The sequence below is a fragment of the Megascapheus bottae genome, chromosome 26 (genome assembly GCF_031878675.1).
Source record: "Megascapheus bottae isolate mThoBot1 chromosome 26, mThoBot2.hap1, whole genome shotgun sequence".
Lineage (NCBI taxonomy): Eukaryota > Metazoa > Chordata > Mammalia > Rodentia > Geomyidae > Megascapheus > Megascapheus bottae.
The window spans coordinates 11721008-11745684 of NC_143534.1; the positions used below are offsets into that span (position 1 = coordinate 11721008).

Consider the following 24677-nt stretch of genomic DNA (forward strand, 5'->3'; position numbering starts at 1 on the left):
GGTGGTGCTGTGGCTCAAGTGGTAGAGTGCTAGCCTTGAAAACACTCATGAATAGTACTCAGGCCCTGAGTTCAGCTCCAGGAATGGCAAAAACAAACAAACAAAAAAAAACCCAAAAAACAAGACTCATAAAAAGAGATATTTTTTCATTAAAACTTTTTTTCGAAGTTACAAAAAGACCCATTTCAATTTTTTTCTTTCTCCTTTTTCTGTGGTAGTAGGAATTCAATTCAAGTTCTCACACTTGAGTTATCCCCCTTCTCATCCTTTTATTTTCTTTAGTTATTGTTCCTATGCTAACTTTGTCCTGGTTGGGCTTCAGACTTTCTTTTGTCTCCACCTCCTGAGTAGCTGGGTATAGGCCTGTACCACCACGCTTGGCTCCCTTTGTCCCTTCTGAAAGTATTTTAATCTTATAAAAATATCCATCAAACTAGAAATCCTTAGAAAAATCTCTCCAGTTCAAAACAAACACATTCAAAACCAGAACGTACCACCAGTGCTTAAAAGAATTCAGTCCAACAATCTAGGGAGTTATGAAAGTGTGAACAGAGCTTTACTTGAGGGGAGTAGTAAAGTTTTAATATTCATGCTCAAGTAGCACTCACAGCTCATTTCATGTTCATTTTATGCTGCCAGGGTAAGGGAAAATGCTGGCTCTTTCACGTATTTTCCCAGGTCAGGTTTTCATTATACTCTTTTATGGTTTTAAACTCTTTTAAACTGTGCTCAGGGCATTTCCCAAGTACTTTCAAAAGCACTTCAAGGAGAAGGTATCCCTTCCCCTACTGGGAGCTCTCCACAACAGGATGCTTTTCAAAGAATTCTTCAGGGCCCTGGCATTAACCACCTTCCATTCTCCCAAATATAGCCTGTCTGTGAACTCCTGTCAAAAGGCCATGAGCCACACACTAGCGTGGGTTAGAAAGCACTTCTTTGGGTTCAGGCTGGTTCTGTTCTACACGTTGGCTCTTATAGACAGTCAGCATATTGCCTGAATTAAGCATGGGGCTCCTGGAAGAGGAGAGCAAATCTTAACTATCACAGAGTTTGCTGGGTTTCCAGAGGGGAAGGTCTCAATAACATCAAGAGATAATAATGGCTTCTGACCCTCACAGCACCTACACAGTGTGAAATAGGTGGTGGTTTTTCTGTTTCTGGGATAAATTACAATCAAACTCCATTTTGTCTGTTCAGGAGACTATTAAGAGTTGGAGGGAACATTCCTAAAAGATGGAGTAGCCATCTCCTCCTGTGGTCCAGGCAAAGATCCCACGATTTACTTTTTTTCTCCTTCTTTCTTTTTGATTTTGTCAGTGATAGGGCTTGAACTCAGGGCCTGGGCACTGTCCCTGAGCACTTTTGCTCCAGGCTAGTGCTCTGTCACTTGAGCCACAGTGCCAATTCCTGTTTTGGAGTACTTAGTTGGAAAAAAGAGTCTCATGGTGAATTTGCTGCCTGGGCTGGCTTTGAACTGTGATTGCCAGATCTCAGCCTCCTGAATAACTAGGATTACACGCACCAGCTCCTGGCTAGGCCCAGTGACTTCTACTGCGAAGAGGTCCTGGCCACAAAATTTCAGGGAACAAACAAATCTCTAGTTTTATACTGTTCACCTCTGGTCTGGTTGTGTATGCTAAATGTTAAAACTACATCTATTTTCAGCATAAAAGGTGGAATAATTCACATACATTGATACCCTTTCACAATGTAACCCTTTTACTAATTACAATAAAAAAAAGAAAGTCAAAAAAAATTAACATGCTTTCCCATAAAAAAAAGGTGGAATAATTTAACTCAAGCTTGGTATATTGTATGTCTGAAAAGTGGTACCCAAAATATACGTGAGGGAGAGTCAAGGTAGGTTGTTATACTTTGTTTGGTTAACATTTATTTTAATATATGTCTTTGCGAGTATAAGAGGGTTCACATAAATGAAACAGTGATACTCACCAGACACAATGCTGAAAATGAACTATACAAATTGTGGGTGGGGTGGGAGCAGAAAAACTGGGAGAAAGTGAGGGAAGGAGTGACATTGTCCAAAAGGAAACGTACTCTGCCTGACTTTATGTAACGGGAACCCTTCTGTTTAATAAAGATATTGTTAATTAGAAAGAAGGAAGAGATGTCTAAGATGTGATTTCCTGGGAATTTTCCCAAGTATTCATATGCTTTTCATTGCCGATCGAAGAGCCAGCGTTTGTATGATGCATATTTAAGACAGAGAATAGCACCAAATTCTAATTTCTAATTCTAGCTGCTAAAACTTGCTTCACAGACCAGAACTATCAGCACCCCCATGAAGCCTCTCCTAGATATGCCCTAGACTTACTGCACCAACACTGCATTTGGGTTGGGGTAGATCCTCAAGTGATTTGAATCCACATTAGTTTGAATCCACACTCGTTTGAGAAGCAAGCAGCTAACTCACCAGGCCACAGGCATCAACACTTCTGGAATCTGGCAAGTTTTATTTTCAAGATTGATAATCATTGGGTTCAGCAGAAGTTGGGCATCTACAGTTACCACAGGTCTGGCTCTGCAGAGAGAAAACATGGAGTCTGAATACATTCCATGAGCCATCGACACAGGCTCATGTCACAGAAGGAGGAACAGTGCTTCCACTGCCCGCCACCAACATCCCCTGCCCTGTGCCAAGAATTCTGCTTCCTGCAGGGAAAAAAACGGGTGGCATCATCAAGTAATCCCCCTAGGCACATAGCATAGCATGAGAGTCCTGGAGAAAGATGCTGTGGGTCCATCAGGCCCAAGCATCTCCACAGCCTGCTTTCTTCACGGAGACTCTCAGTACTGTGACCACATTTCTGTTCAGCACGGCTCTACAAGGTCTAAGAAGGTCTGTCACCATGCTCCAAGGAAAATAGTCATTCTCCAGCCACTTGCAGTAAGTGCTTGAATTTTACAATGTTTTGTTGGCTTGTTGATAATGACTATAATCACGACAACGATGATGAATGTTCTCATTTTGGCCAAACGTTGCAGATTTAGTGCAACACATGAGAATGGAGGGATAGAATAATTCTATATTATACTCTGCACGGTGGTTGTTCAATCTGACTGTATAAGGTAATTATTGGAGGAAGGAGCTTTCAAAAAGTACTATGTGCAGACTCCACTATGGACTAACTGATCTAGAAAGTCTCTCTGGTAAGGGCCTTGTGTTAGAATTTATTTGTTTGTTTGTTTATTGGTGCCAGGAGTACAGCTTGAACTCAGGGCCTGGGTGTTGACCCTTAGCTTTTTTGCTTAAGTCTGGCATTCTGAACCACAGCGTTCCTTCCAGCTTTTTGGAGATTACTTGGTTATAATCTCATGGACTATTTTTCTTGGGTTGGCTTTGAACTGTGTTTCTCTTATCTTAGGCTTCTGAGTAGCCACTGGTGCCTGAAATTCAAACACATTTTCTAAGTGAGTCTACTTGAAAGCTAAGTTTGAGGTGAGAAACCAATAGAAAGAAAAGGCCATGTCAGCCAACCAGGCACAGATAACAAATCAAGAGACTAAACCAGAAGGGAAAGGTGAAACCATTGTTCAAGCTTGATTAGAAGACACAACAACTGGGAGTGAAAGTCTCTAGATTTCTTTACTCAACAATGCCATGTTGGAAATACATTCTTCTGGACTACAGAAGGGAGGGTTGTCTTGGGGCACAGTGTTGTTTAGGGCACTAGTTCAGAGCTTCATGATTACCACATGGGGCCTGCTGGGAATTTTCCTAAGCTCTTTTATATGTATTTATCTGTTCTGTATTATACTATTTTCAATATTGTGTTTCAGTTGCTGGAAAAGCAGGCAATACAATAAGATTAGGCATGCAAGAGATTTATCCTGGCACAGATTTATGGGAAAAAGGAGAGTAAGTGGAGTAGGCTGGAAGTTCTAATGGGTGGAAGAGGGGAGCAAAGGAGAGGGGCTGAATAAGAATGTCCTGGCCTAGGCAATTGACATCCTCCAGCCAGAGTTGTCCAGATCACGAGTTCCATGTCTGGAAGAAATAGCCCTGCATTTAGGTGTGGGTGCCCAGCCACAGGCTGGCTGTAGCTCAGGGAAAATAAGCACTGGTGCAGGCCGTGGTGAATTCTGAGTGGAGTAGCTGGAGCCATAGGGTTCTGAGTGTTGTACCCCAAGGCCAAATGAATGGAATGGCCAGGCTTCAAATCCATGTCTAATTGCATTTGAACTGCTCCTCCACATTCACTTCTGGAGATTGCCATTCCATTTTCTTACTTAACATCCATACTTGATTCTATTTTTATTTATTCAGTTTTTTTTTAATGCAAGTATGGGGCTGGAACTCCGGACCTTATGGTCTCACCTGACTTTTTTTTTTGCAAAGCTGGAGCTCCTCTGGCCTTTGGTGACACTCCCACTTGTACACATTAGGTCATGGAGGCCAGGGGAAATTGTCACATTGCTCCCCTGTATCAGTGCATGTCCAAATCATTCCCAGAGCGCAAAGAATGCAAATGCAGTAGCATCTACAAGAAAGGCCTTTTTATGATTTTCTGAATTTTATGTCATATTTAACATCCCACTAGGAGAGGTTGTATGTTAGTCCATAAAGTTGTTTTTTTATTTTTTTCTGTTATTATTAAGGAGTTGTACAAAGGGGTTGTAATTGTACAAGTCAGGAAATGAAACCAATGTTTCCTGGGCAATGCCACCCCTTTTTTCCCTCCTTTCATTCCCCCTCCTGCCCCTGAACTCATAATGTTTTAAGATTAAAAAAATAGAGAGGAATGAAAGAAAGATTAGGAATAGAAACAAAGGGCAATAATATACCTGAACTTTGAAAAGAGCACATAAACACTCTCCAGAATAAGTAGTTGGAATGTGCTCTCAAAGGTAAACTGAACAACAAAAAGTAAAGGCATTTAAGACCGTTAGAAGAATGTGTGCACTCCGCCAAACACATACCTGTAAACTGCTACTTTTGCTGTGCCAAATGCACCCACAAGTAAATCTAAAAAAGAAAAGGCAAAACAAATCACAAAAGCCATGCATAATTTTTTTGCCAGTCTTGGGGCTTGAAGTCAGGGCCTGGGCACTGTCCTTGGGCTTTCCTCAAGGCCAGCGCTCTACCACTTGAGCCACAGCACCACTTCTGGCTCTTTTCAGTGTATCTGTTACTGAGGAATTGAACCCAGAGCTTTGTGCATGCTAGACAAGCACTCTACTACTAGGCCAAACTCCCCATGCACAATTTTTATAAAGCTGATTTACATGATGGCTATCCTAAGTCTCTAAATATGAATTCTGAAATGCTCCAAAACATGAAAACATAAGCACTATCAAGTACAAGTAGAAAACTTCAGACTATTTCATGCACAGAATTAGTTCAAACCGTTTATAAAACCATCTTTGGCCTATGTGCATGAAGGAGTCTATAAATGAATACTCCTTGCCTCATTGGATCACTGCCCATGAGAGAGTAATAAGAGAATGAATACAATAATAAGGATAATGGCTACAGGGAGCTTGGTGCATACATTGCATACATAGCTTTTCCTGTTTTCCTCAGGATGGGCACCTTAAGACAATGGGGAGAATGCAGCTCTGATGAGTTTCTTGAGCATTGCTTACATGATTGCCTCTCTACCTGGAGAAGGGCTTCATTCACATATTCTATTGACTTAGCTGTATCAACTATGTTCTTTCCAAAATGTCCTAAGAAAGATGCGCTTTGCTTTTCTTATTTTTCTCTTTGCTGTCCATACAATTGATGGCTGCAAACTTAGTATAGATTGAGTACCCTTTATCCAAAAATGTTTCAGACCAGAAGTGGTTAGAATTCTACTCAGGTTCTTGAATATTGGCATGCATATCTTGAGATGCTGGGGGCTAGGACTCGAGTCCACATACAAAATTCACTTGTGGACTCTCTCATGGGCAGCGATCCAATGAGGCAAGGATTATTACCACTACTAGGTGTCATATGGACACAGTAACTTTGATTTGTTTCCTGCCCGTACTGGGGCTTGAACTCAAGGCCTCAAGTTCCCACTCAGCTTTTCTGTTCACAACTGTATTCTACCACTTTTTTTTGCTGGTTAATTGGAGATAAGAGACTCTCAGATTTGTCTGGCTAGGCTGGCTTCACCCTGTGGTCTTCTAGTTCCTACCTTCCTGACTAGCTAGGATTCTAGGTGTGAACCACTGTTACCAGGCTCAGTCATTTGCTCTTTGTGGATCTTGAATAAATACTATTGGTAAAGCAATCAGTAGTATATGAAATAATGGACATATTTCTAAGGATCATAAAGAGTGACAGCAATAATACATAGCAAGCATAGAACTTTCTCTATGCCAAAATTCTTTTGAAGTGATTTACTTTGGTTCCTAACAAGAAGGTAGGAAGTTTCTTATTAGAAAGCTGCACAGATTGATAATAGTCTTTATTAGCCTTCTTTTCCGTGTCTTCCTCACTTGATTGCCATTACTTCTCAGGATTGTTTCTTAAATAGACGGGTTTACTAATCCTTGTCTTCATGTCTGCTTTGGCCAATTCACCCAAAGACATTATTCTTGACAGTGTTTTTGTTTAAAAATAGACTTAGACCTTTTTAGGATCAAAACTCTAAGTGAGGTATCTTAGGTTTTAAAGACACAGACTTGCATTGTAACAATGGGTTTTGTCCTGTGTTTAAAGGATGTTATGCTAATGTTCAAGTAAGTCAGACACGGCTCATCCAAGAGCTCTGTAGGAAATAGAAAACACATTAAGAGAAGGGCTACAGCTTGGCCAACTGTGGCTCATAAATAAAATGTTTAAAGTCTTATATCTTTAAAGTTGGATGCTAGCTTCTTTTTTCTCTTTAGCTTCTTTTCTTTTTCTCTTCATTTTCTCTTTCTCCTCTCTTCCTTTTTCTTTCCTCCCTCCCTCTCTCTCTTTCTATAGTGGGGTTTGAACTCAGGGCTTCCTGCTTGCTAGGCATGCAGCATGATACTTGAGCCATGCCTCTATCCCTTGAGGTCAAAGTTTCTAAGTCCACCATTTAAAAAAACAAAACAAAACTTATAGTGATAAATTGGATCAGAATGACAACACTTTCTGTTATCTCCATTTTTTTTTGCTACATTTCTCTCTTCCACTATGTCAGTGTATTTGTTCCTATAACATGAGCACAAGAGCATCTGATGGGCAGAAACACACACTCTCTTTGTTGTATAGCCATAGAGACCATATTCAGTTAAATGTGACACAGGTGTCCCTGTACTAAATCCCTGTCCATTGACCTAATGGCACAGTTGTGCAAACTGGATACCAGAGCTGGCTATGTGCTTTGTTCTTGGCTCTAAGTAAGGCAAAGCATTCATATCCAAAGATTAGACCTTGTGTAAATAACAGATGAATTTTAAGAATCAGCTCTTTGGAAAATGCGAAGAAATATGATAGCAAGCCTTTCCAGGGCAGGAAACGGTGAGTGTGTGGATCTCAAAGATAATGTGGGATGAACTAAACAAAGGGAGAAACAATCTTTGCATCCACCGTTATCAGGTATGGCACTGGGTAAAGCTAATGGTGGGAGTGGTTCATAAATGACTGCCAAGAGGAAGATAGGTGATGGTTTCCTGTGCTGAGATGAGCAGGAAGAAGTGACAGTTGTTTTGACAAGTGAGTGAGTTTAATTCAGCTGGATTTTTACAAGAGCATTCAATAAAACTGGAAGAAACACACGCATGCACGTGCACACATGAGCACACACATGCACACACACTCCCCAGATCAGACAGAAGGACATAGAGGCACTGCCACACCAGACTGCCATCAATGCTGAGAAAATGAGCACCGTCGCCCTGTGGTAATGAGAAAGAGGACTTTTCCTTTAGGAACTGCAACCCCTGAGCCTCGGGGTGGGGATTTTCCTACTCTGGAAAAAGAACTGGCAGAACAGGCCACAATTTCCCCTATAAGAATGTGGCCACAGTTATTCAGGGGCTAAGAAAACAGTTATCTACCACAGAAGTATGTTTGTGTTTGAGACACCATCTTGATATCGTGCCTGCTGGCAGAGTCTCGAGCCCTTATGCTTGGGACCTTACTGCATTTGTCAGATCTCTCCAGGGGAGGAGGAATGAGGCACTGGTTTTGTTTTTAACAAGTGTATCATTCCAAAATATGCAATTGGTTTTGACAAAACACTCTGTGGTTTCTCTGTCTCCATCTCAGCTCCACATACACTATGTAAGCATGTGTGCATGTATTTACATAGTCCATGGCAACATGCTTTTGTGTGCATATATTTTATATATAGTCCAGATGTTCACACATACATGTATATGTTCACGTTTGTGTAAATGTGCATTTACACACAGACATATTAGTATACAGAGGTGCACACGCATTCAGAAATAGTACTTTTTAAAAACCTTTTGCACAATTTTGTTCTTAAGAACAAAATTTTGTGCTGCTACTTGGATTTGTGAACTATGGGACTTGTTATGAACACTTATTCATGTTTTGTTACTTTAAGGTAATAGGCCTTGCCCCGCTCTGGTAGCTCATACCTGTAATCCTAATTACTCAAGAAGGCTGAGATCCAAGGATCACAGTTTGAAGGCAACCCAGGCAGGAAGAGCCCTGAATCTCTTATCTGTAACAAACTATTCAGAAAAAGCTGGAAGTAGCACTGTGGCTTAAATAGGAGAGCCTGTGATCCTAGCTACTTGGGAGGCTGAGGTTAAGAGGACTGTGTTTTGAGGCTAGCTCAGGAGGGATGGCTTGTAAGATCACTGGATGTAGTGGTTCACAGCTGATACGTTAGCCTAAAATTAGTAGATGGTGGCCTAGATAGGAAGCAAGACCCTATCTCAACAATAACCAGTGGGAAGCAATGCCTGATGGTGTGGTCCAGCAAAAGAGCAAGAGGGAGTCCCTGAATTCATACTCTAGAACAATACATTTATAATATAATATAGAACTATAGTTATATATTTATAATATAAAATTTTATTTAGTTTATGTATATGTAGTTGTAACATAAATGATACATAATCATAACTTAAAATATAGAAATATGTTCATTATATATACATATATATGTATATTTGTTACCAGTCCTGGGCTTGAGCTCAGGGCCTGAGCACTGTCCTTAGACTTTCTCAAGGCTAGAGCTCTATCACTTGAGCCTCAGCACCACTTCTAGGTTTTTTTCTATGTATGTGGCACCGAGGAATTGAACCTGGGTCTTCGTGCATGCTAGGCAAGCACTCTACCACTAGGCCAAACTCCCGGTCCCAATATTTTATAAAACAAATATATAATACTATATGAATGGGTTCTATATTAATACATTAATATTATATATCAATATCTGCTAAAATACATTATATATGTATAAATGTATGTTAATATATTAAGCAATATGAATTGTATATTTATAAATAAGCATATATTTATATAATATCTAAATAATGGTATATACTTATATACATATGTTTATATATTTATAATGTATAAATATATATTTTACTATAGCAAATGTCACTCTTCTTAATATATATATCTAAGGTCTTTGACAGTAGCATCCAACAGTATGACCACTGCCACAACCAAGTTATAGAACCATTAATCCCATCCCCCCACATATCTCCCATGGGGTGTTTAGTCAAGGTCTGATTCCTCCTCTTGGAGTGTTCATCTGGTTGGAATGATAGGGAGATGGAATCATGAAGAACACATTCTGTGGGTCTGGCTTTTTCCACTCATTGTGCATTTATCTCATCCATGATATTTCCTATATCGGCAGTCCATTCCCTTTCATTGCTATGTCCATTTCCTTTCATTCTCTTCCATTGCTTTCATAGCATGTGAAATACTGGATAACCCACAATTTCATTGCATGTCCCAGCTCTGGGGCTTCTGAATGGATAAGATTATGGGCATGAACCACTGGAATCAAGCTACTGGTAAACAATGGAGGAGTCTCCTTGGCTTCTTGATATAGCTTTTCTCCTGTAGGTGTGGATGGGACTGGGGTAGTCTTTTTCTCTAGTAAGGCACGAGCAGTTTCTGGCTCTTTCCAGCGTTTTCATTATATGGTCTGCACTTGACTCTACACTGCCTCTGTCAACTTCTAGCTCCTATCTTGACATTGTTCCCGCCTATTTGTACATCACGGCCCAGTCTCTATTTTTGCAAAGGGTTCCAAATAGAAATAGAGGATGGCAAGGAAGAGTCAAGGTCTGATAGCTTTGTCACAATGCTGATCACGAGAGAGGCAGAGATAGATAGCAACATCGTACAAAATTTGGGGATGAAAGATGGAGGGGTAACCATCTGGCAATAGCATCTGGGCAAGTATGTTATGAAAAAAAATCTATGTATTTGGATCTAGGAAAGCAGCTCAGATCGGTGGGAAATAGGTATTTAGATAAATCTCCTTAAAGTTTGGCAAATGCATTACTCTAAAAATAGAGGCTGCCTTTCTTGCTTTCTTTTTAATTGCAAGATGAAAAATATTACTGGAAGGAGGATTATGAGTTAAGGAAGGAGTGTGTGAAAAAAGCATGTGATTCCTTTTGCTCCCAGAAAGCAATAACCCTAACAATTTGTCTGAAATGCTTCCAAATGAACCCTGAAGGAAAACATTTATGAGCCTGACATGGTATGAGATTGCAGCATTGTAATTTACTAGAGTTTGCCTTAAAAAACACCCACACAAAAAATAAGAACAAAATATCAAACGAGAGGTCTGCCTTATGAAAATAGTTTTCTATGGATTATTAGCATCCTGTGGCTGCAAGGGTGACCGCTGACCCTTGTTTGAGGCCCAACCATTGCAGGATCCTGCTTTTGTATCTCAGAATGACCACACTGGTAGACAGACAGAATGAGTACTATCTAGGCTATTCCTAAAAGTCCTGGAGAAAACTTCGTGTCTTTAGGACCAGGGTCATTTCTATTAGGAATGAGTTTCCAAGTTTCCTGTCTTGTGAGATAGTTAATGTACGAATTCCTGATAGAAATCCTATGGGATTTATATGTTTGTTGTTGAGTTGAACTGACCTTCAAATTCTGTGTTGCGTCCCTACCTTTAGAAGCTCAGCATGTGTCTGCATTTAGGGGGAAAGGGTGGAGACCAGACAGGAATTTGCTATCTACCCAAGCTGGCCTCCAATTCAAGATTCTTCTGCTTCAGCCTCCTCAGAGCTGGTATCACAGCTTTTACCTGGCTTCAAGAAATAGTAAATTTAAAGCAAAGCCATCTGGGTTGGGTCTAATTCAATAGGGCTGGGGTTGTAAGAAATTAGAAATATAGCCGGGAGGAGAATACAGGAGGATCAAAGTTTGAAGTCACCTTGGCAAAAAGTAAGATTCTGTCTCTAAAGCCAACCAGACACATGGTGGGGCATGCTTGAGGTGCCAGCTACACCATGGTCGAGTTTAGAGGATTATGATCCAAGGCAAGTTTGAGCAAATCTCACCTTCTCTTCCTCCCTCCCTTCTTCTCATGGTAGTGCTAGGGTTTGACCTTGCTAGGCAAGTGCTTTACCCTTTGAGCCAGCATTCCCAGCGCTATTTGCTTTTAGTTTTTACCATATAGTCTTGCACTTTTGACTGGGATGAGTCTCAGCCCATAACCATTTTACCTCTTGCTGCCACATAGCTGGGGTATAGACCAGGACTACTGCATTCATCTTGTTTTCCTGTCATTAGACCTGCAACTGTGATCTTCCTGCTTTCACCACCCTCGAGGTGAATGATGGGAAACTGTAGGCATGGATGAGCTGAATCCTATCATCCTGTGACAGGAACGAGATTAGCTTTAGGGAGTTTAATTCAATCCCTCTGCCTCCATTTGGCTGGTTGGGTTCAGAAAAAAAAAGAATAATTGACCTCTGTCGAGTAGTTTTGGAGTTGGTAAATTGTTTCCAGAACAATCGCGAATGGCAGTGGGTTGGTGGTCAGGTTTCTTTTGTGGTGGGATAAGCTAAGCTTGACAGGTGCAATTCTGCCCAAGGCTACAGCTAGTCCACAGTGGGCGAATGAAGCCATGTGTCCTCTGCCTTTTTATGGGGGCCTCTTTCCACTCTCCATCTACTGAGTCTCTGGCAGTAGGTGGTTTGAATAGGAATCGGCACGTAAATGTCCAGCCAAGACTGAGCTAGGAGCCAGGGCGACATGCTTGCCAAGAATGCCTGCCACTTAAGCAAAGCCTGCTGTGCTCCTGGGAGAGGAGGAGCACTAAGGCTCATTTTCATCCTCATTCCGCCCAGGAATACCGGCCCAGGCTTCCTGGTTTTAAGTGGAGCTGGAAGATGGCCGTATACACGTGGAAATGTGTGTTGTGAGGAAGTGGGCTTGCTCGCTTGTTCATTTGTTCCCATGACCCATTCACCCAACTTATTTACGGAGCATTTGGCAGGTGTTCTTCATCTCAGCCACCGCCTTAAGCATCAGGATTCCACACCGAGCCAAAGCAAATCCAGTGCTAATTTCCAACTCACCCAGTGTCCAGTCCTGCAGTCCAGTGGGGAGGAAAGACATTGATGAAACATCACACTTGTGAAATGTCCCTCTGCGGTGGCTCTTTTTAGAGGAGCAACAGTAGTCAGGGAGGGCTTCCTGAGGAAGTGACATTTGACCCGGGGTTCCGAAATAGGAAGTGAACCCCTGGGAAAACAGCCAGGATGTGTGAAGGGATACCTCAAGCAAATGACACTAAAATATGGCTTTCCCTTTGCACAGTAAATACGTTGAAGATGATATATAGACAAAGTATTGGGGGGAGGGGTGCTAAGTCAGAGGGTGGTGGATTCCAGTTCTCACATTTCCCACCCTTGCTGTCTCCCATGGAAAGAAACTATAGCAAGGCTGCAAGATTTCCCTAACGTATATTTACAAGGAAGATCAAATGCAAAGTCACTGATAGAGCTACAATTCAGAAACGAGCCCGTTCATACTTCAAGTTACATTTCCAAAGACGCCATTTCCAACTTAAACTGGCATGTGACATGCAAATGAAATAGCTATGCAGTTCAATTTTTATGGTATGAGAAGTAAAGTATTTTAAAATAATCATCCATAAGTAATAAATAATAATGTTTTAATAGCCTACTTTTCAAGTAGGATATTATTTAAATTTGCTCGAGAATAAAGTCTATTTCAGAATAGGTTATCTATGGACCATGTCTGGGTATAAGTAAGTTCTGGTTGTCCTTTCTTCTTTGCCAGTTCTTGGGGCTTGAACTCAGGGCCTGGGCACTGTTCCTGAGCTTCTTTTGCTCAAAGTGAGCCACAGCATTACGTCTGGCTTTTTCTGTGTATGTGGTACTGAGGAATCAAACCCAAGGCTTCATGTATGCCAGGCAAACACTCTACCAGTAGCCCACATTCCTGGCCCTCTGGCTGTCCTTTTAAGATGAATGATAAGACTTTGGATTTAAGAGCAATGATGAAACTTTGGATGGAAGGCAGGATACTTGAGTACAGCTGAAGCCAGCTGGATGGAGGTTCTCACAGTTTTCTACAGGAAAATAATAAAGGAAAGAGAGATAGTAGTTGTAAAGAGGAGATGGTTGTCATGGTTTCTGATTGAAGGCTGAACAAGGAGAGATTGCACATTTGTTAGTGGACCTGAAAATGACTATAGCTGATTTTGGATTTAGTCTTCCATGATTGCAGATAACAGTCATTTACAACCTGAATCTCTGTAAGTTTCTGGACAGGAATAGAAAAGCCTCCCATCTAAGTCAAAGCCCAATAAAAGTTCTAGGAAATGGTTACTTGCAAGAGGGGAGGGTGGGGCCAAGGGGAGAGGGTAGATGAGTGAAAGGGGGAAGAGGGGAGAATTCAGGCAAGAACGCATTGCATAACCCACAGAACTGAGAAATATAAGGGAAGAGTAGTGAAGCCATTGAGGTGATGCCACAGATCAAGATGCATTGTATGCTTTGTTAAATGGCAAAAATTCAATTATAACCTAAAAACTAGAGAAAAGATGAGGGAAGGATGGGTAAGGGAGAATGTTGAAAGGGATGACATGGATCAAGATGCATTGAATGCAAAAACGCTTTTGTATAACTATTTAAAGATAATAAAAATATATTTTTAAAATTTCCCATCAGGCTGGGAGTTTGGCCTAGTAGGAGAGTGCCTGCCTACCAAGCATGAAGACCTGGGTTCGATTCCTCGGTACCACATACATAGAAAAAGCCAGAAATGGTGCTGTGGCTCAAGTAGTAGAGCACTAGCCTTGAGAAAGTCCCAGTGCTCAGGCCCTGAGCTCACAAGACCCAGGATTGCCAAAAAAATTCCCATCATAAGACACCACAGAAATAGGAGGTATGTATCCTTGCTGAAACAGCTCAGTTGGGAGAGTGTTAGACTGAAGAAATAGGAAGTTAGTGTATTTGTTAGTGGCCAGGCAGTAGCAGATATCTAAGTCAGGTTCAACTTCGCTGTACCTTCCATAATCATAATCTTACTGCCCCGAAGTCCGTGGCAGCTTGAAATTGTGATGGCAAAAAAATTTACACTATGTAAATTTCCCCCACATAATACACATATGGGCTTTTTCTTCTTCCCTGGAAAGCTGGATGCTACACATTTGCTAACACACCTCTGAATGAAGGGTTGTATATGGCAACCCATTTGATCTCTCCTATTTTATGCTAGTCACGAGATTTTATAAATATCTGTTCCCAAACTACAAGGGCAAGTGCAAACAACTCTGAAAAGTAGGTATTATTAGCTTCATACATGCAAAAAAGAAGTGGAAGCTCAAAGAAATAACTCCTTGAGTGTCAAACTAATTGGTGTTGGAAGGGAATCAGAACTTGAACCCTTTTAAAATTTGCTTTTCCTGTTCACAGCCTCTCTACCAACTGAAATATGGCGATTTTTCTATTGTTTTGATATTTATGGAAAAAAAATAGAGTGCCATCCAAACTTTTCCTATACATACTTCTGCTATGTAAGGCATATACATATAACAATTCACACATTTACACACATCCGTAAATATCTGTGTGTATTACATGTGTATGTATATTACATATGTATGTGTGTATGTATGTATATTACATATATATATATATGTGTGCATAGAAAGTATTAAATAATCGCTTGGATAGACCCCGTATCATTATCTGTAGCTATAGTGGCTGTAATTGCAAAATGTTAATACAATTGACCCCATTGCCTGCTCTTTGCTCACATTCCTTCCTCAAAAAGACAGGAAGATTGGTCTTGCTCAAATTCAGAACACCTGTAACTTACAGAACAGATCATGGGACAATGAACAAACACAGAAAAAATGACTTCTTTTTTTCTTTTTCTTTTTTACAATTCCATGACTTTAGTTAAGGTACTGATAGAACATTGCCCCAATCCAGTTGGGAGAAAGGACAGCTGTAATACACGCTAGGGAAATACAAAACATCACGACCAGTCCTACTCTTCCTGTGTGTGCAAAGCAGTCAGGCTGTGCAGGGCACACTCAGATGCCTGCTGCTATCTCCAAAGGAGAACAAGGGCGCAGATTTCACAACTTGCACATCAAAGAGTGGGTCTGTGGTACTAAGGCTCGAACTCAGGGCCTGGGTGATCGCACTTAGCTTATTTGCTCAAGGATGGCACCCTACCACACTGGAGCACCATGTCCTCTTTTTTGCTGGTTAATTAGAAATAAGGAATGTATTGAACATTCCTGCTTGAACTTCCATCCTCAGATCTTGCCTGAGTAGCTAGGATTACAGGCATGAGCTGCCAGCACCAGCTCCCTATTTTCGATACAACGGCTAAGCCTTTTGTCACCTACAATGAGCGGGAAGGTACTTCTCAAGAATGAGAACACCCATTCCACCATCTCCTCAACAGCCACCATGGCTGGCTAGCGCCGTTTGCCAGGTGTGTTCTAACTAGGAAAGATTCTCCAGTAGTTGCATTTCAGAATTTCAAGTCTATTTCTCTCTTTTCTCTCTCTCTCTCTAAAGTTCTGTAAATGACCCAATAGATGAAGTAAAGAGGGTCAGAGTTGGTGTTTCTGATCTCCTTAAAATAGAAAAGCCATAACAGGGCTATTGAGGGTAGGCATGCGTGAGTGTAGATTTTACAATGGGCCTTGGCCCCTTTTGGAGAAGGAGTCCAACCTCTTGCCTGGTTGTGACCTGTGTGTCATTTGCAGAAGCCCTGAATTTGCTCAAGTTCTGGAAGTAATCAGGAGAAATCGAGGTGCCTGTAGATGGAACTTCAGAGCCTGTGTATTTTCTTCTGGTAAAGCATTTAATTAAGACCAAATGATTATAAAATTTCTAAAGACCAACACTATTTTCCTTGTAAATTTTTTTAAATTCATAAGATTCAGTGACTTGTTAATTTTTTTCAAGTGTTAAATTATTCTATTAAAAAAAGGATTTGGATTTTCAAGACCTAAGTATTTCATGACATGGAAAATTCTTATGTCCTATGGATTTCCTAGAGAAAGCCAAGAAAATAGCCAAAGTAGAAAAAAAGAATGATCTGTCAGTCTACTGTGAAGTCTGCCTTTCCTGTCTTGGCAAGCCTGAGAGATGGATACAGAGCATAAAGCCTTTCAGCAAGCTGCAGGGAAACCTGGCTTCATCTCAGTCAGTCTTCAGGCTGGCACTGGTCACAGCCACCATCTCAGTGCCCACCCCTCCGGATCTGGAGCCCTGGCTGAGCCCAGGTTTCCCGTGCCTTTTATTACTTACAGCATTTAACTCCCCACTATTCTGCATCACCTACCAATGGGAAAAGCTATTCAGACTCAGTGCTATAAAGAATAAAACCCAAAGCATCATTTCCTATAGTTCTGTTCTTCCTTTCCAATATTTTCTATTTTAATAAATGGTATTCAACAAAGCCAGAAAACTAGAGGTCATTCAAAAGTCCTTCAGCAACCTCTGCATGCCACACTCACCGAGTCTTGCTGATCCCACCCACTCACATTTCCTCATATCTGTGTGGCCTCATATCTGTGTCTAGGTCATTCTCCTCTTTGCACCAACAGGCTCTTAACCTACCGGTTCTCTGCACCAAAGCAGAGTGAAACCTCCAAAGTGCCTCCTCATTCCCCTTATGACAGAGTCCAAACCAAGCATAGCATCTCCTGCTAGCTTCAGCTCCTCTCTCCAGGCTCTCACTCTGTGGATATGCCAGGGGTTCCAAAGGCCTCTGCTGTTCTTGAAGGCTGCGTGTTCTCACTATCTCTGGGCTATTCTGCTTGCTCATTCCTCTGTCTTCCTCTGCTTCTGGGCACTCTGCTACTTCATCATATGAGGTTTACATAGAGGTCCTCGCTATACGCTCCAGAGCAAACTCTGTTCAGCTGGGAAAATCATGTCTGCTCTTTGCTGGAATGATTTGTGTTAACTGCCTTTCTTACCTACACTGTAAGAACGTTGTTTATCCTCGTGGCCTGAATCCCCAGCACAGTACTTAGTCATGGTAGATATTAATGGCTAATACTTTTTGGTGCTCTGAATAAGTGTTCTCCTTTTATTTTGCAGACGTTGAAGCCGAGTGAGAAAGCCCATAATGATGCCAAACAACTTTAAGATCATGTTTAATACTGCATTTTAAAAGTACTGCTATCCCTCCATTTGCTTGTCCATATTTTTTACTGTGATTCTTATTTTTTTTCCTTAGGGCTACTTTGTTCCATTTTTCTTTCCAGGATAGTCAGAATGGATGCATGTTAGGACACTCATACAATGCAGAAGACAGCCCGTGCTTTCTTGGGAAATGTTACCTCTTGCCCGGGAGCCTACCCAATTCACCTCCACAAAGACTTAGGACTTGGATGAATTGTGTACGGTCTCTTTAAGTGTGTGAGGGTAACAAAGGGTATATGTACATTCTGGAGCATTACATTTATTCTGAAGCATCTTTTTAAACATACAAGTGGCTTTTAGAAATTGGAAACAGAGGCTGGGAGTTTGGCCTAGTGGTAGAGTGCTTGCCTAGCATGCACGAAGACCTGGGTTCGATTCCTCGGTACCACATACGTAGCAAAAAGCCAGAAGTGGTGCTGTGGCTCAAGTGGTGGAGCCCTAGCCTTGAGAAAATCCGGGTACTGTGCTCAGGCCCTGAGCCCAAGCCCAGGACTGGCAAAAAAAAATTGGAAACAGTACACAAACAACTAGATATTTTTCAATGTGACTTTAATTTTCCCCAGAAAAGTCCATTTAGTCTGGGGTATGCCTACACTTCATATGATAACAACCCATAAATAACAAATAAAATGGGAGATCTTTGATAATAGATTCTGGCCAAATAAGACAAATTTACACCTGGCTACTTTAGGCACAGGAGCAGAGCCTTCAAAGACTCAGGAACAGAGTCTCTCAAAGTAAAAAGTTGGGTGAACTCAAATCCCTGAGACTTATCCCAGAGTTAGTAAATCAAAGTATCCAAAGGATGCCAGGCATTCCTTCGGCCTTTATGAACAAACTCTACAGGTGCATGGAACGTCAGCTAACTTCCAGAACCACTGCTCCAAAAACTTGTTTCCCTAAAACACAGGTTGTGGTAGATGCACAGCAGCCACAGAAGCACCTGGAGATGCAATTAGAGGTGCTGTTTGCTGCAACAGCACTTGGTTTACTGTGTGTGTCCTGCCCTATGTCATTTTTGTGGCTGTCGTTGTCCTCTTTCTGGAAGAATTATTCCTTGAGAGAAAAATAATAGTTCTCATGTTATCTCCTTTAGTCCTGTGTCGTGTGATGGATTTGCTACTTGATAGACAACATCCTTTACTTCCTGATACTACGGGTGGAGAAAGGAAATCTGTAGCAACTGTTGTGAATAGCCATGACTTAATACATGAACTCTTTATCTACTGTGGCTTGGAATTTCATTAATCACTCTGACATATTTTCGGTAGGGATAACACAAGGGATGTAGATTCTTTTTTTATTTGTCAATTGTGGGGTTTGAACTCAGAGCCTGAGGGGGGAGGGGGCGTTGAACTGTCCCTGAGCCTCTTTATGCTCAAAGCTAACATTGTGTCTCTTGAGTCACTGTGCCACTTCTAGTTTTTGAGTGGTTAATGGGAGGTAAGAGTCTCACAGGGACTTTTCTGCCCAGGCCAGCTTCAAACTGCAATTCTCAGATCTCAGCTTTCTGAGTAGCTAGTTTACAGGCATGAGCCACCAGCATCTAAATGGGACCTAGATTTTTGAAGGAGTAAAAATGAGAATGTATTATGCAAGAGACCCCCTTTCTCTCCCTCCTTCTACTCCTTACCAACTATCAATGACTAATATAATTTGTCTTAAGAAAATAAATTTAACTAAATGCTCTTAAAATTGGCACAGGTAGAAAACATTCGTATACAATATAATACTAACACTGGTAGTATAGTATTAATAAGATGTATTTTTGTATAATGCAATATAATGTAATACTAAATCCTCTTTGAGTCCAGTATAAGATCCATGTCAGTGCTGTGAAAGGTTTATGACCAATGTAGGCAAGTAAGTGTGTTAAATGCCTTATATCTTTTGCATGATCTCAGAGGAGAAGAGAAAGCCAGAGGCTCAAAATTAATGATGTATATTTAGGCAGTCAGCTTATTGGACTGCTGCCCCACCCCAGAGAAAACTACATGTGGAAAATTCTCAATTAAGGAGGAGCTAGTAGAAAGAGACAAGGCTGTTAGAAAAAAATAGTCACAACTGGTGGTTAACTATAAATGACTTCTAAGCATTTCTTGAAACGGTCTTAAAATAACCAACATAAAAGTGAAAAGTGGCCCCTAAAACCAAGAAGTCTAATGTTTTCTGCTAAAACAACTCTGATTATTAAACCAGATCCTTTAAGACAAACTCACTATCTCATTGTTGAATCATATATGATCAGCTATGATCTATGTACATTTCATGGATTTGTATGCACTTTCAAGTGTATTCATGCAAGAATACATTTGCAGGGGCCCGGAGCATGGCCTAGTGGTAGAGTGTTTGCCTAGCATGGACAAAGCCCTGGGTTGACTCTTCTGTACCACATACACAGAAAATGCTGGCAGTGGTGCTGTGGCTCAAGTGGTAGAGCGCTATCCTTGAGAAAGCCTAAAGATACTGCCCAGGTCCTGAGTTCAAGCCCAGGACGGGTAGAAAAAAAAGAAGAATACAATTCATTTAAACAATGTTACCCCCCCTTTCCTCACTCAGAAGTATTGTTTTGTCTTCTTCCAAATGCTCAAGGAATTTACTTGACTCATACAGAAAACCCCAGTACTGTATAAATTTGACCTTCATCGTTATGAGATGACGGGTGGGCTCTTGCCAACAGAAAGAGAAAACCTTACCTGGGTAATCATTCTTGTCTATGTCTGCGTCTCCTCTCAGTGAGAAGCCGAATCCAGAGGGGACAAATGTGGGGGGGACGGTCCGAGAGGCCCATTTTCCTTGTAGAACCTGGGACGGTTGGCTGTGTAGGCCATGTTGGTTCCCGTTGTAAATGAGCACTTTGCCTCTTTGATCCTTGCCTGCAAAGGGCACGCCGATGGCAATATCTATCAACAGAGACACAGACACACACACTGTGAAGTAGAGGAGGACGCTTGCAAGACCCTTAAGTATAAGCAAGGAGCACTCTCATAAAGGCCAAAGCACTTGGGACATTTTCTGTGAGGATTACAAAGACTGTAGTGGCAGGGAATTACTTGGGTTTTTTTTTCTTTTACCCATCTGACAAGAAGCTGCTGGGTAACCCTGTGGGCACAGCCATGAGTCAGACATCCAAAGTGGAATCGGATTCAAAGTGTATTCAAGTTGAATCAGACATACAAAGCCTTGGCATGACACAGTAAATAAATAAGCAAATACATAATGAGTTTCTCTTGGTTCTTGAACACATCATAAATGGTCAACAAGACACGTAGAAGAAAATAATATGGAAGGGTCAACTGGGATAATTAAGCATGGCTTGGATAATAGAGAATAAATGCAATACAAACAGTTTAATCCGAAGCTGGAGGTGTGACTCAGGTGGCAGAGTGCCAGCTGAACTCAGCAAACTGAAGAAGTGTGACTCACTGGGTACAATTCCCTCCCCCAAACCAACCAATCAGAAGCTTTTCTTTTCTTCAAAAAAATCCTTTGGGGTCCTAAGAATTTAACATGCATTCATATGTTTTCTAGCACTTTACAAATGACTAATTGCTGAGATTTTTTTCCTCAAAGAAATCATGAGTATAATAGTGCTTGCCAAAAGTACCAAACTGATGTGAATAATTCTTTGGTTACTTTGTTATAGCAAATTCCTGATGCACCCTCAACTCTGAGCAAGTAATGACCAGATGTGATGCCGTATGCTTATCCCAGCACTTGAAATATTGAGGCAAGAAGACTTTAAGTTTGATCTCAGTGTGGGAATGCATATTGGAATCCAGGGATAAAACAACAAGATCATAAACATAACAACAAAGATAAAAATAATAAAAGAAGCATTATACATGGATGCTTCACTCTCCAGAAAATCTATGCAAAATTTTGATAAACACGCATGGTTTTCTGAGAAGGTACTTAGAGAATATACATGAATTCCTAGCTCTCAGAATCATGGGCCTAAAGTACAAGTCGAATGCTATTTTATTATAAACATTGGAATTGCCTTTAAGCTGGAAGTTTACAGACCAAAACCAATTGAGCATAACCAATCTGTAACTCATATGGGTTAATCACCAGGCAATATGCTCACTCATATATTGCCATATATTTATTTGTCTTAAATTTATAAACACAGAATATTCTTTAGCTCTCTTCAGTCACCATTGAGAGCCCAGAGGTCTCTCTAAATCAAACACAAGGAAATTTCTGTATGACATCCACATTAATCAAAACATAGAAATTTACAGTTTTTTTGACACTTTGCATAGTTTATTAAAAGCCAGTAATCATAAATGTACACACCCCACACCCTTGGAAATGCATAAAATGGTTCATTGTTCCCTTCAAGCGGCAGTACATGAACTACAGATGTAAGTGGCTTGCACATGTGGTTCGTATTACCATTAAATCCATCTTGGTTCAGGTCCCCCAAGTGTGCCACGGCTGTGCCGAATCTCCCGAAGGTCTCAGTGCCGGTGAGAATCTGGGGATCTTGGAAGGAGAGAGCGTGGACTTGCAAGTACAGGTAGACTTTGCCTACTTCCCTCGGGCTACTCTCAAGTTCACGCTCCATGTAGAGAGGTGCACCAATCAACACATCATCCATTCTGTAGAGAACCAAGACAGCCATTTACCACCTAGCACACAGAAGACTGTCTTTCTTTATAAAATGCCATTATTATTATTATTATTATTATTATTATTATATTATTATTATCTTTAAGTAGTTGTATAAAGGACTTACCATTTAACAAAGCAGTTTCTAAATTCAATATATCTTGATCCATGACGCCCCTTTCAACATTCTCACTCATCCCTCCCCTACCTACCTCTTCTCTCATTCTTCTTAATTTTGGAGGATGTACATTGTCTTCTTGCCTGCATTTCCCCTTCTCTTCCATTCATCAGCCCTTTTCCCTTTAACCCCACCTCACCTCTTTCATGGAGCTGTTTCCTGGTGTTTTATTTTGATGTCTTTAAAATCGTTGGAAGAAAATAAGAGGTTGGGTAGATGAATGAAGAGGAGAAGAGGTAGAGAGTGTAGTTGAGAATTCAGTCAAGAATTTGATGTATGCCCAAAACAATTAATAAAAGTAAGAGAAGGGGTGGGCTGGGAGGAGTGGTTGAGCATGTTGAAATAGTTGATGCTGATGTGGAATGGCAATTCCTTTCTACAACTATTTTAAGGTATTATAAAAAAAAGAGAATAAGAGCCAGGTGCTGGTAGCTCACACTTGTAATCCTAGCTACACAGGAGGCTGAGATCTGAAGACTGTGGTTCAAAGACAGCCCAGGCACAAAAATCTGCTCAACTCTTATTTCCAGTTAATGGCCAGAAAAACAAAAGTGGTGCTGTGGCTCAAAGTGGCAGAACACTAGCCTTGAACTGAAGGGCTCAGGAACATTGCCCAGGCCCAGAATGCAAGCCCCATGACAAAAAAAAAATAAAAAGAATAAACGGTTTTAAATTAACACATTGAACACATTAACAACAAAACAGATTACTTAGAGATGAAGACAGCCGCCAAAAATCTGCAAGTAGTTGAAGATGGCACAAAGAAAAACAGAGCAAGGAACATTTATTTTTTGCCTTGTTTTAAGGGATTTGATTTTTATTTTAAAATACTTAAAAAAGTCATACCAACCAAATAATAAATTTGATTTTTACTAATGGCCAATTAAGGTTTGTGTGAAAACAGTCCTGTTCTGTCAGACATAATTATACGAAGGGCCACATGACAAAAGGAAATCAAGGTTATCTTGGCTTTCATGACTATGTTGAAGTTTGTCAGGTAAAATTAGGAGACATGATCAAATTTCTGAAAGTGTAATACTAAGGCACACCATGATTTTTCATACAAGGGGATCTAATTCAGCATTGAAAAGAAATGTGCTATGAAACCAGAGAAAGATATGAAGAATTGAAATAAATGCTACTAGTTTTGTATATACTAGCTGATTGTATATACTCTTACTTGAAAGTCTGACTACTGAGGAGACTGAGATCTAAGATCAAAGCCAGCATGGCAGGAGTGTCCATGAGATTCTTATCTCTAACTACCAAAAGGCTAGAACTCCAAGCCTTGAGGAATAAAGCTTAGGAATAGTGCCCAGGACTGGATTCACACTCCAGGACACACACACACACACACACACACACACACACACACACACACACACACACACACACACCTTACCTCCTGTAAAGGTAGATAATACAGAAATAAGAGGCATCTTTCATCTATCATTTAAGATCTCTTTTTATACACACACACTACAGAACAGCATTTAATAAATAATACATATTGTTAAGCTACTGGGCTGGAGATTGAAAAAAAAGCACACAAGTTATACTATGTAAACAGAAAAGGGCTCTTGTAAGAAAGAAACAGAATACAAAATACTCTTGGATTGCCTGGAGTCTAGAGAGCATTCTAGACTTGGCCCTCATTTATCCACTCTAGCAGCAGACACAACATCTGGAAAAACACCTAGAGCAGTTGGCAGCTGACCAAATTCTCACGAGTATGTGGCACTGAGGCTTGTGGCACACACCCTGGCAACAATAGTTATTGTTGCCTCCGATTCCACAAAAGTAAACTTCATTGCTACACTTAGGCAACAATTAAAAATGTTCCAAATATATTTACTTTGAGAAATAAAGATCAAAACTTATTTTGCCTGTCCTCATGTGCCAGGCTAAAGCCCTGGCACAGAGAGAGAGATAGAGCAGATTTGAGCTCTCCCATCCCCTTTAAGGTTGTCAGCTGACTGTGTGGGTGACATCCAGTCACTGTCTGTTCATTACAGAGACCTGATGGAGACCTGTTCTTGATTTTACAGAGGAGGGAAGCCCTCTCATTGGTGTGCACATGTTGGGCTTACTGCCCAGTCCCTTTCTCACTGCCAACTTGAGATTTCACATTGAAAGAGCCTAGCTCATTGTGGGATAGTGGCATTCTAGAAATAACATGACAGCCCTGATTTATTCTCTTTGAATTATATTTCCCTAGATGTTCAAGTATAAGTCACATAAAATGTCCTACACTTTAAAAGAGAAAAAGAAACATTTG

At 40.8% G+C, this 24677-nt stretch overlaps 1 protein-coding gene across 1 annotated transcript in view; it reads right to left on the minus strand.

Annotated features, from left to right (window-relative positions):
- Itga8 (integrin subunit alpha 8) overlaps positions 1 to 24677 on the minus strand; it is a 121141-nt gene that overhangs the window by 53716 nt on the left and 42748 nt on the right. Inside the window, exons 12-15 of the mRNA XM_090318951.1 lie at positions 22006 to 22211; positions 20301 to 20507; positions 4942 to 4987; positions 2435 to 2542 (exon numbers count right to left, since the gene is read on the minus strand). Of these exons, the coding sequence (XP_090175077.1) occupies positions 2435 to 2542; positions 4942 to 4987; positions 20301 to 20507; positions 22006 to 22211 (567 nt within the window). The remainder of the gene's footprint in view (positions 1 to 2434; positions 2543 to 4941; positions 4988 to 20300; positions 20508 to 22005; positions 22212 to 24677) is intronic.